This window comes from Tribolium castaneum, chromosome 3 (genome assembly GCF_031307605.1).
Source record: "Tribolium castaneum strain GA2 chromosome 3, icTriCast1.1, whole genome shotgun sequence".
Lineage (NCBI taxonomy): Eukaryota > Metazoa > Arthropoda > Insecta > Coleoptera > Tenebrionidae > Tribolium > Tribolium castaneum.
In genome coordinates this window covers 19062314-19074879 of record NC_087396.1, presented here as the reverse complement: position 1 = coordinate 19074879, position 12566 = coordinate 19062314, and the positions used below count along the sequence as shown (strand labels likewise).

The 12566-nt window shown below is 37.1% G+C and overlaps 4 protein-coding genes across 4 annotated transcripts; 2 read left to right on the top strand and 2 right to left on the bottom strand.

Moving 5' to 3' along the window:
• Positions 1-606: 606 nt before the first annotated feature.
• Positions 607-1542, bottom strand: Dph5 (Diphthamide methyltransferase). The gene is made up of 3 exons (XM_064355347.1): positions 1400-1542; positions 856-1354; positions 607-802 (listed from the first exon to the last, which is right to left on the bottom strand). Exons 1-3 carry the CDS (start codon positions 1532-1534, stop codon positions 615-617), a joined length of 822 nt encoding a protein of 273 aa, XP_064211417.1. The 5' UTR covers positions 1535-1542; the 3' UTR covers positions 607-614.
• A 195-nt stretch (positions 1543-1737) lies between these two features.
• On the top strand, positions 1738-6999 carry IntS14 (Integrator 14). Its single transcript, XM_008195749.3, has 6 exons — positions 1738-1896; positions 5429-5599; positions 5684-5855; positions 5906-6099; positions 6152-6727; positions 6771-6999. Exons 1-6 carry the CDS (start codon positions 1738-1740, stop codon positions 6990-6992), a joined length of 1494 nt encoding a protein of 497 aa, XP_008193971.1. The 3' UTR covers positions 6993-6999.
• Positions 1988-4177, top strand: LOC103313180 (uncharacterized protein). The gene has a single exon (XM_008195748.3). The coding sequence runs from the start codon at positions 2183-2185 to the stop codon at positions 4034-4036; it is 1854 nt and encodes a 617-aa protein (XP_008193970.1). The 5' UTR covers positions 1988-2182; the 3' UTR covers positions 4037-4177.
• On the bottom strand, positions 6981-8328 carry LOC103313174 (hypothetical protein). The gene is made up of 2 exons (XM_008195739.3): positions 7999-8328; positions 6981-7927 (listed from the first exon to the last, which is right to left on the bottom strand). The coding sequence occupies exons 1-2, from the start codon at positions 8189-8191 to the stop codon at positions 7002-7004; spliced, it is 1119 nt and encodes a 372-aa protein (XP_008193961.1). The 5' UTR covers positions 8192-8328; the 3' UTR covers positions 6981-7001.
• Positions 8329-12566: the final 4238 nt, after the last annotated feature.

Below are 12566 nucleotides of genomic sequence, written 5' to 3'. Positions count from 1 at the left end.
AAACACTGTTTTCATGGATTATGTAGAAATGGATGGAAAACTGTCACTGAAAATCCAGAAATAAATATCGAAGAACGAACGCAAAATTTTTCAGGAAAACGTGCTAAAAAGATTGTCGAGGACGATTTAGAGATAAAGAGAAAACTTGTCTCATTTATTTTATTTTTTTTAATATTTCTTGTTTTTAATTTTATTTTGAAAAGGTTTTTAGTAAATAATAATAAACAGTTTAATAACAGAATGTTTATTATAACGAATCTTACACATAACAACATGGGGTAAAAATTGAAAAAATTAAAAAAGGTATACAAAACATATTTATCCTATTTAACATACAAACTTAAGTTATTCAAAACTAAAACATGAATGTTATTCCAAACTATACAGAATCATTAAACTCTACGATTTTTTCGGTGTTTCACTTTAATTTTTGCTGCACTACTGTTGTGGATAGACAACCAAATATTATGCTCCTGCTTGGGATTGCATAGCGACCGGCAAAATGGGTTTTTATTATCAATGTTATGATTAATTATTTTTATTATGCAACTAAGACGTTTGTAATTCACTGAGGTACTTATTGAAAGGAAATAAAAAAAATGCAACTGATTTGCTTATTTATTTATTCTGAATTGTTCCAAATATTCAACTTCAAGAGGGTGTAATTCAGGACTTGTAATAATTAGAGAATGTAGAGGACCACCTATATCAATTGAGCACATTTGTTGAAGACTACAAGCGATAATTTTTTGAGTCTTTGAACCAACTCGGGCTAAACCTACACACAAACTTGCTCCAGAAACTGAAAAAAATATACAAAATAAACACAATTTACAATAATTTTTCACTCAGTACCCAAAATATTATCCTCAGATTTCCTTTTTTCCAATATTTGCGCCAACTGTTGAGCCGCTTCCGCCACGGACATAAAACGTGGAGGCATAAATTCCTTCTTCTTTTTGGTCAAACTTTCCAAAGTTGGTTCTTTAACTTTTATGTCCAGTAGACACAAAGTATGTAATTTATTCCTGTAATTTAGCTCTACCTTATCAAAAAAACTGTCAGGCTGCCACGTTTTCGTCCAGTACGGAATGGAGACAGTCTCCCCAAAACTGTACAATTGTAAACCACAACACCCCACAGCATTTAAAATTGAGGCATTATGTACCACTTCCACCCCAATATCCTTCTGTTTGGCCCTCAACACCAAATCGGTGTGGGTCGTGGCCCCAAACGGGTCCCCAACCACCAGGAGAGCAATATCCGACTTATCGGCCCCTTCGAGAATGTCATCAGCCCCCTGTTCCACTAGGTCCCGGTCAGCTATGATCAACTTGCGCCCATAGAACTCCTCCTAAAGTCGAAAATATAAACAAATTCGTTACAAATCGATCCTTACCAAAGCCTCTGCCCCACATGTTAAGACAGAAGTGTAAGCTTCCAAATAAACGCGCTCGCACTTCTTGACTATTTCCAGGCCCTTCACTGTAATGTCCTTACAGTCACCGAGGCCTAAACCTACGATAAAGAACATAACTGGACCAAAAACGTGGAAAATTGTATAATAATTTTTGTAAATTGCCTAGGGATTTTAGTGTTACTTTCGTCTTTTGACAACTGGGGAGTCAGCTGCCCCAATGTAAACATGTTCAAAATAATTACACAAAATCGTTTTTAAGTTAAAAACAATGTCTGAGTGATCATTTAAACTAGTTGGTGTGTAATTCTGGGGCCAAAATGCCGACAGTGTTACTCCTAGACGTGTCTTTGTCCATGACACGGCCGGTCCAGATCACCGAGAATTTGGAAAAAACGCGCAAGCATTTGGCCGTTTTGGGCATAAATGCCTTCCTGGACCATTTGAGTGTCCACTCCAGGCTCGAGTTCATCTCCTTGGTAAGTCCGTTTAAGTAAATTGAGGTTACATTATGTTATGTTGGCGATCGTGTTTGTGCCAGAACGCCAACACCACACCGCGAATTTCCCTTTCGATTTTGACGTTAACCATGCGGGAAAATTCGTGCCGTGTTTTAACTGTGTTATAAAGCCCCCAAGAGTGAAATTCCGGTCCAATTCACGTATAACACTTTTACGCGAGGTCCTCTCCTATCCCAACTTTGGCGGACCTCTTCCGAGATTATTAGCCACATTTATGTCCTACACGTGACGAGGTTAGGTCGCAATGTGTGAAGTCAAATTGGCGAAAAACGGCTGCACCACGGTAGCGGTTCGTTACCGCTTCGTGTTCGAAACCGTTGGGAACGAAAAACACTTAAAATTCGCCCCCCATCAAGTTAGAAAGCTCAAAGTTGAGGTTCCCAAGGAGGAGGTCTCCGAAGAGCTGAAACCCGAAACTGTTGTCTATGAAGACGACGTGGAATACTTGCGAAGCCTAGACCCGAAGGAATGGAAGAGCCAAGACCACTACAAAGTGCTCGGGATCCCCACACTGAGGTACAGGGCCTCCGAGGAGATTATCAAGACAGCTTATCGCAAAAAAGTGCTAAAACACCACCCAGACAAGCGGAAAGCTCTGGGCGAAGAAGTGAAAGCCGACGATGACTATTTCACGTGCATCACAATGGCGTACGAAACTCTAGGAAATCCAGTTAAAAGACGGTCTTATGACTCGGTCGATCCCGAGTTTGATAACAATGTTCCCAGTGGGGCCGACTTGAAGAAGGATTTCTACGAGACTTTTAGTTACTTTTTCGATTTAAATTCACGTTGGTCGGAAAAAACGAACGTTCCTAAGCTGGGCGGGCCTGACTCGAGTAGGGAAGAAGTGGAGAGGTTTTACTCATTTTGGTACGATTTCAAATCGTGGCGCGAATACTCTTATGAAGATGAGGAAGATAAGGAGAAATGCCAAGATCGTGACGAGCGAAGATACGTCGATAAATTGAACAAAGCCGAGCGTCTTAGGAAGAAAAAAGAAGAGATGTCACGAATTCGCTCTTTAGTTGATATAGCCTATAATAACGACCCTAGAATTGCGAAAATTAAGCAAGAAGAGAAAGACCGGAAATTGGCGGCGAAACGAGCGAAACAAACCGCCGCGCAAGCGAAGAAAGAGGAGGAAGAACGGATTTTAAGGGAAGCCCAGTTGTTGAAAGAACAGGCGGAAGCAGCAGAACGTGCACGGATTGAGGCCAAACGACAGGAAAGGGAGGCACAAAAACGGGCGTTGAAGAAAGAACGCAAAGCACTGAGAGACTTGTGCAAGGCTAACAATTATTACGCGGAGAATGGCGACGAAAATTTGGCTAACATGACCGGAGTTGAGACAATCTGTGAAATGTTTACGCTGTCGGAACTCGAAGATTTGAACAAGAGTTTGAATAGTAGCGGAAAGCCGGCATTTATCAAAGCTTTAAAAGAAATGAACGACCGGTATGAGAAAGAAAAACAGGAAGTGATCGAAGCCGCTCGGCAGAAGAACGCCGATAACAACAAAGACGTTATCATGAAGGCCGTTCCCGAGTGGAACCAGGAAAACATCCAGCTGTTGGTGAAAGCGGTCAACCTTTTCCCTGCTGGGACCAATCAGAGGTGGGACGTCGTGGCGAATTTTATCAATCAGCACGGTAGTTTCAATTCGAGTGCGCGGTTTAATGCGAAGATGGTCTTGGCGAAAGCCAAGGACTTGCAAAACACCGATTTTTCGAAGAATAATTTGAAAGAAGTTGCGAATAAGCAAGCGTTTGATAATTTCAAGAAGGACAAGCGGAATGTGCTGAACGTGGATGAGTCCGGGATTTCGAAAAAGTTGGATGAGGTTACGTTGAATGGAGATAGTAAGAAGGTTGCGAACGGTGATGTGAAGGGGAAGCAGGAAACGGCGTGGACGACCACAGAGCAACAACTTCTAGAACAAGCGTTGAAAACTTATCCTGCGTCAACTGCGGAACGGTGGGATCGAATTGCTGAGTGTATTCCGAATAGGAGTAAGAAGGAGTGTATGAAGAGATATAAGGAGCTAGTGGAGACTGTTAAGGCGAAGAAAGCGGCACAAGCGGCTGTTGCGAGCAAATAACGTCGAAACTCATGTAGTTTGCAATTCTACTTATTTATTGTTTGTCCGAACAGGTGATCTAACAAAGCAAATTGTTTTGTCTTTAATTATGTAATTAGACCGTTATTGACTATTGTAATTGTAATAAAGATATATCTTCAACTCAAGCGTATTTATTTGTCCACACAACCTCTAATTTTATTACGATAACGTGGAAATAAAGATGAAATAAAGTACTATATTCTTGGGCTATTATTTATTTATTTATTTCTAAATTCAAAATTAGATTTTAATAATAATATTTGCTTTCTATTATTATTTTGCAAAGCAAGAGTATAAAGGGTTTTTGGTACAAGAAATACATAGTAATTATCCAATAAATAATTTAAAAGTTCTCGGCCAGAGTAGCAGAAACGTACTAATAAAGAAATTTTATTTTTTTATAAAGTTTTATCTTTTTCTGTAATACCAATTACAAAATTCCGTGTAATTATACCCTAACCCGACCACTTTTAATGGTATTTTTTTGTTAAAATAATTCTTTGTGGGCGAAACTAATTTTTTATGGTTTTTATTGATATTTTATGGAATAATCAGTAATCACCAAGCCCGTCGATTATTTGCATATAAAGTAGGTAGACTCAGAGGCGGAGACCGTGATATTTTCACTCAAAAAAAAACTAAAAGTGAGATGGCTCTCGCAGCTATTATGTGAAAGTTAGATCGTTCTCGTTCTTAAATAATTTAAAAATTATTTTCATAACTAAAGCAGTTTAATTCTCGATTGTGGTATTTTTCAAATCGCAGTTTTTATTTGTTAGAGAAATTAAGTTAAACTTGAATCTTTGTTTCTCTGAATACGAAATTTTTGCAATAATTGAATTGGCACATGTTGGTTTAAAAAATTTACTGAGTCAAATAAATGTGTTGTGGCTCAAACATATCGTAGTTTTAATTATTATTATTTTATTGGTTCATAAAAAAAATAAACAAAAAGTTAGTTTCAGTGCCTTTTTTAAACTGGTAATATAAATTAAATAAATTAGCAAGAAATCATCATATTTATGGCAGTAAGTGTAAACACTCCGACACATTTTAAAAATTGGAAAACTGAAAAATAAAATGTTTCTGACCATCATTCCACTTAAAACGTTCTTATGAAATAAAGAAAGAACAAAGTACTTGGCTTGTTTTTTTCAGCTTCACGAAAACCTTTTAAAGCTCTTTACACACTTGCTGAACATACTCCTTTTTCCACCTAAGTGTGCCGTTTGGTCTCTTTGATTTTGTCGAATTTTAATTTTTTATTTTCTCTGGCACAATTATAAATATACGATATCGGCTTTTTGAAAAAACAATGATAAACTAGAAATACTTAAAACGCGATTCAACGCTCAGTTAATTAATTTCCAGATGGCATTTTCTTCACTTTATGAGGAAAAATGTCCCTTTACCAGAGATTACAGCCTCATTAAAAACGAGCTTCTCAATATCGACGACTACGACAAAACATGCATCGAAACGGCTCTCCATGGCGTTAATCAGTTGGTTTTAGGCGAATGGGGAAATAATACAGCTTGTCAGGTATCCAACTTTTTATTTGAAACTAAATATAAACTCCGGTGCCGCCGCACGGAATTTCAATAATGTCAAATCGGCTATTTTTAGATAATACTAATTACTGATGGAAGTACCGGTTTAGGCGCCATGTCTCTGAAAGAGTCCTTCGCTAGTTTGAACCAACGAACGGCTGCAAACCCCTTTCCTGTACCATTTTCATTCCCCGCCAAACTCCACATTGTCTGCATCGCGCCTCCGAATGACCCAAATTTGGCCAAATGTACGGCACTTACCCATTTATTTAATAATTGTAGTAACACAAAATTGTAGCAAAGTCGCTATATCAGCGATTGGTCGATTTGACCGGCTATGACGGATCAATTTCAATCCCCGATGGTCCCTTAAACGAGACCACGGTGGTCAACATGTTTCAAAAATTAGCCGAAGACATGTACACCTCATTCAAAGGCACCCTAAAGTGTGGTAACCTCGAGTCTAAAATAATCCTCTCACCGGCCCCTGTCGTAAGTACAGGATGATTTAAAGCAAAACCGGGAGTAAAAAGCCCCATTTTAGCCCTACACTAAAGTCACCGACTTCGACTACCAAACCTACAATTTATCAGACCTTATCGAGGTTTGCGGCTTCATTTCTGTAAGCGATGTCGGGTCCCCAATGGCCGTAAGCCGCCACTTGGTCCTCCCAGCTAGTGCCAACAAAGACCATTTGCCATTATCCACCGAAATCGACCTAACAGACGACGATGCAACCGACGAGGGCAAAGTCCCCTCGTTCTGTGTCCTCTTGCACGGAGCCCTGAAGGTCGAAAACATGGCCGCGTTGGTGACTCTGGCCGACAATTGGTTCGGTTTCGTGTACTCTTGGGCCGACTCGAAGAAAAAATCTAATCTAATGTTGACCATTCTGACGCCGGGATCGGATGTTGTCCCCTGGCTGGGCGATTTGAATAATCTGGGGCCCATCGACTCGCCCCAGGAACACATGGGGGCGTTCCCGGTACGTCCGCAGGAAAAAAGGAGCTACTCGCAGAATGGGGTGGTTTGGATCAGGCAAGCCGGGCTCCAGAGCGACATACAGAAGATTCTGAGGCATGCCCGGAAACTGCCCGAAAAAACCCAACAGTTTTATAAGGTAATTTAATTTTTTTGGAGAACGTGATTTATAAAAAATTTAGGAGTTGAATCGACTTCGGAAGGCCGCAATTTCGCTCGGCTTCTTGGACCTTTTGAACGGTCTGGCGTACATCTTCGAACAGGAGTGCATGCAACTTCCAGGAAGCGCGCATCCTGACTGTGCGCTCCAGCTCCAACACGCGGCCGATGTTTTGCGAAAGACGCAAAATCGCGATATTAAATATGTCGTTGTTCCTTTACAAACGAATTACAACAGTTCTTAATTTTTTATTTCACTCTTTTATTTTACAACAAGTAAAAACCTTACTCCTGATTAAATACGGAAATTTCGGTAACAACACGAGGCATAAAACACTTCGGAGCGAGCAGCCAAAGTAGTGTAGCATCGCAAGGTAGGTGATGTTTGTTTCACTTAAATAATTGTTATACAGTGGCGGCATTTTGAAACTATTGACTGTGTTTTTCCCAAAAGTGTGCGAAAGCACGTGGATGAAGTGCAAAAACTGTCTTTGAAACGTAGTCAGGAAATAGCCAATCGTGAGAATTATTCCAAAAATCAAGAGTTTCCGAATTTCGCACATTTGCTTCGTTAGCACATTTTCGATGTCGCTGGTCGAAGTTTGCGTCAGTTTGATTGTTAGGATAACGAGGGACAAAAAGAGTAACAACACCGGCAGGGCAATTTTAAAAATCACAAGCGAGTGTTGCAAAACTTGTCCATAATAAGAGTCTATGACCGCACACAGCGTGTAATTTTGCTTGAGTTTGAGCGTCGACGCCAGGGTAAAATTCGGAACACTGAGCGACAGGCTCACAATCCACACGAAAATGACCGGGAAGACGATCGAGACGTCGTCTTTGCGTTTGCTGTAATCAATGGTCACCAGCCGATTTGCGTTTTCCTGCTTGGTGACGAGACACTCATTGGAGTCGTCTTTGTCGCATGACGTGAGCGGGTTCTTGTTGCTTTTTTTCCCGTGCGTTTCGTGCAAATTCCAGAGGGAAATGACGTGAAAATTAAAGCAGATTATCAAGTAGATTGTTAGAGTGTTCACCAGGACCTCGGTCCCTTTGAAAAAGGGGCAAAATTCCGGGGACAAATACCAGCTTTGGTGGCGCAGAGTCAGGATTTCGGTCGCTCCCACGTACTGAGCGGCCAAGTCGGCGAATGAAATTTGCAGGATTAGGGATAAAATGCCTAAAATCGGTTAATTAATTGCAGATTTCTAAATCAGTGTTATGAGCAACTATGTGAGAAATATTAATTACCGTTTCTCCTGCTTCTTATTAATGCTAAAATATGAAGCACGTTTAGAACACCGCCGCAGGCTTGCAGAGCAAAATAAGCGGCGACTATCCATTCCTGGGCTTGCTCTTGAGAGATCGTTCCGTTGTAACTACTTGTAAAATTATCAAAAACTAAAACTGGCACACTTTCATTTTCTTCTCCATCGATATTCATCTTATGAGCGTATTAACTCATGAAAGACATGACGAAGACTGGCATCTATTGCAGGGGAGAGCGCACGTTGAATATAATAGTTAAGTGTCTGGATAAAAAGAGCAAAACGCTGGGAAGGGGACATGATATACGGCTCACATGTCTTGGGTTGCATTAGTGACGTTATTCTTAGAAGACATGCCTTGCACGATCTTGCAGAGGCCGAACAACAAGGGTCAAGCAGTGGCGTAGCCAAGCAAGTTGTAACTTTCGGTTTGGAAATACAATTATCCATTTATAGCAATAGAACATTTTTAAATAATTACTTTAAACTGCAAATGTAATACGCAATTTTGGTCGAATTTTTTGTCTCAAACAAATAACTATAGTGTTAAATTTTATTTTGGGAAGGAGAAACGCCACTGGGACTCAAAAACGTATCGAGTATCAGCTTCATTGCATGTTTGTAACGAAACATGTGCGACTTAATAGTGCACAACACTTGAAATAGTTAATTGAAAAATTACGAAACCGCTGAAAGTCGGACGAATCGTTCCGAACTTTATCCTCGTGAAAATGAAGACTAAAAAAATTGTGGTTTTTATTAAGGGATTACAGGTTGTTGAAATTGAAATAAATGGTCCATTCAAAGTTTACGCAAATTCAATACACATTTGATGTAAAAATCAAACATCAAAAAATCGAACATACGGACTTTTTTGGACTTCTAACAACTCTAGAGGGTCGTAAAGGCATAAATAAGTACGAACTATGATAGAACGAGTTTTAAAAAAATTTAATTTTTTCACTTTCTTGAAGGTAAGTGTTATTACTCAGGAAATTTTAGCAAAAAAAAATCAAAATTTTAAATCCCGTGAAAAGTTGATATAATACAGAAAATGAGCCGCTGAATTCAATGGAACAAACCGCATTGCTCTTACCAAATTCCGAATAGTTTTTTAGTTATGAATTTTTTAAAATTTCACCAATTTTTGCATTTATCAGCAATTTGTTCGAAAACTATAAGTCGGAGAACAATAATCTTTTTTGAAAAAAATAGATAATCTAAAGAGCTTTCCAACGATATCTCTGATAGTTCCGGAGCTATTGCTCAAGAAATGTTCCGGGTACCCAAAATCGACAAAAATTGCGACGAAAATTGAAAAAATCAAACATCAAAAAATCGAATATATGGACTTTTTGTGGACTTTTAACAACTCTTGAGGGATGTAAAGGTATATAAAAGTCCATAAAAGTATACTAGAACGAGTTTTAAAAAAAAATAATTTTTTCACTTTCTTGAAGGTAAGTGTTATTATTCAGGGAATTTTAGCAAAAAAATCAAATTTTTAAATCTCATGAAAAGTTCGTATAATACAGAAAATGAGCCGCTGAATTCAATGGAACAAATCGCATTGCTCTACGACTTGTAGTTTTTGAGTTATGAATTTTTTTGTTGGATAAAATTTTCCACTATGACAAATGTCTACCCTAAATTTAGGCAAAAAATTTTAAAATCGCCTCTGTAGCCGGATTTTTTTTTATTTTTCCTTTTTTCCTTTGTCGGTGTGTTTAAGAATCACGCTGTATATTAATTACAATTTGAAGAAAGTAGGCTGCCCACGGTATTGCTGAAGTAAATTAGTCTAAATAAATATATGTATTAAAGCTCCTCTACGGCACACTCCCCCAACTCCGAAGCAATAACTTCAATTTGCATAAATTTATGAGGCTGCGAGTTGCTGAATAACAATGGCGAAGTTATTATACAATGCGGATAATAATTTCGACTTTACATTAATGAATTTAATTAAGTCAAGTTTATCAACTATAATAAATAAAATAAAATCCACGAATTTGCTTGACTTTTAATTGAAGAGCTAAAGATACAAACGAGAAGCTTTTATTTAAAAACGAGCTGGACTTATTTAAACACAAAACAACAAAACGACCGTGCCACGTACCCCAAATTTACAGAAATCTGCATAGATAACGCACGTGGCGCCGCATGTTGATAGTATGATTTAATAAACCGTTTCTCCTATGCCGCTTGACTAACCCTGGTTGGAACTCTGCCTCATTTCCTTAGGAACCTGTGTTAGGAACGATACCTGGACGACTAATTTTAAATGGAGTTGTCAACGTTGAAACAATTTGAAAATTGATTTTAATTCTGAATGGACCTTATTAACTTTTCTGTAAAAACGATTTTACAATAAACTGTTTTTTTTTACACAAAAATTAGTTTACTATTTAGTATTGTTATTTGCAGAAAGGATATGTTTCGGAAAAACTGATGACATCATTTTTTTCTCTTTTATTAATAGATATTTCGTTTCAACATTTTTCAGTAAATTTATTTTTTGGAGTTACTCTAAGAGCCTAAGATTGGGCATTAGAAAAAAAAAATTATTTATAAGGTTACAATAAATAAAAAATTTACACTACACAATAAGTAATTTTTTATTTTAATGTAAAATGTAAAATTTTGACATCTGACTAAAAATTTTTTTGATTTCTTAAATTTCATTCTTTGTCGTAATGTCTACAATGTATATTTCAGTATAATTTTTGACAACTTCTGTAAGCCACCTGAAAATGACTATAATATGGTCGACACCCGGGTTGGAATAAAAATCACTAATCGTGTGTTACATTATTTTTTATTTATTATAACCCTACTATATCAATATCCCACTTTGGGTACCCACTAAAATAATTATTTAAATTTCTTATATTTTTTTATTAAATTTATAAATAATAAGTGTTCAGCTGGTAATATTTGTAAAAAAATCTAGGCAAAATACAACTTCACTCTGCTCCGAGATTCCGAAACAAGTTCCGAATAACTTCACATGTCGTCTGCATCTTATATCTTTTATTTCTTTTTTATGCTTTTCCTGTAGTTAGTAAGTACATCATTGTCTTCCTTGCAAAAGTTTTTTAACAGAAATTCTGAAGAGGTTTAATAAAATCTTATTTAAACTTTTAGAAAAAATGACAGCAGCACATTTGCATTTCTTGAGAAGCTTGAGATCAAAATGAACACAAATTTAAACTTCTGTATTAAAAACGATGTTATTCTGAACACTAGTGACAAAATTTAAGTTACAAAAAAAGAAAAGTAATTATGAAAAGTAAGTTTATTGTACTGAAGGTTTGACCAAAATGGCCTTAGTAAGAGCGTCATCTGTGTCGATTAACAATAGCAATCAACGCAAACGACGAGTAAAAGAATCTTTCGTCATCCAACCTTTATAATAATAATAATAATAATTTTTATTGTCCAACGAGGTTATCAGTTACAGGACAAAAATAAATATTGTTACAAAAAATAAGAAATTATAGATGCAGGTATTCTTACACTAAAAATAACGAAAATTAATATAAATTTAAAATGTAATAATACAAATAATAGATTTAATCTAATTTAATCCCATTTATGATTGGCCAGACTGCATATTATGAAGAGTGGTGAACGACGCAAAATGTTAGTTCTAGGTGTTGGGAGCCGGAACATAATTTCATATCTTGAACATATGCGTGGGACATTGAACGGAATCTGAGCCAATAAATTAGAGCAGTCGATCCTATTGCTGAGTAATTTATCTAAAAAATTGAGACAAATGTGCTCTCTTCTAATGTTAAGTGCAACTATGTTATGTCTTGCAAGCAGCTCGTCTTGGCTGGTGCCCACTTCTGGATAAGTTCCATCCAGTTTAAACGACAAAAATTTCAAAAATCTGCGGTGGATTGAGTCTAGGAGCATAGAGTGAGAGATATAAATTGGAAACCATATTAGACATGCGTATTCAATTTTACTTAAGACAAAAGCATAATAGAGATTTTTTAACAGTGCAACATCAGAAAAATATTTACCCATACGCATAACAAAACCTAACGACTTGAAGGCGGAATTACGAACATTTCCGACATGGATAATGAATGTCATAGCTGAGTCAAAAGTTATACCGAGATCTTTAATGGCATCCTTTTTTTCAAGGGCAAAATTGTTAATAGAATATGAAGATGGAAAAGGAGAACGACATCGAGAGAAAGAAACTGTGCAACATTTACTAATATTCAAATGTAATTTATATTTGTTACACCAGTCTGCAATTTTACTTAAGTTCAGTTGTAACAAGTCAGCATCATTTTGATTTGTGATAGAATTAAATATTTTTAAATCATCCGCATACGCAAGAACAGGACAGGATAAAGACAGTAACAAATCATTAATAAACAGAATAAATAAATGTGGCCTCAAATTTGATCCTTGAGGGACTCCAGATTTCACACAGTAATTGAAAGAAGAAAAACCATTAAAGGAAACATAGGAAACTCTATTTGATAGGTATGATTGAAGGAGGAGAAGGGAAGAAGAAGAAAATCCGAA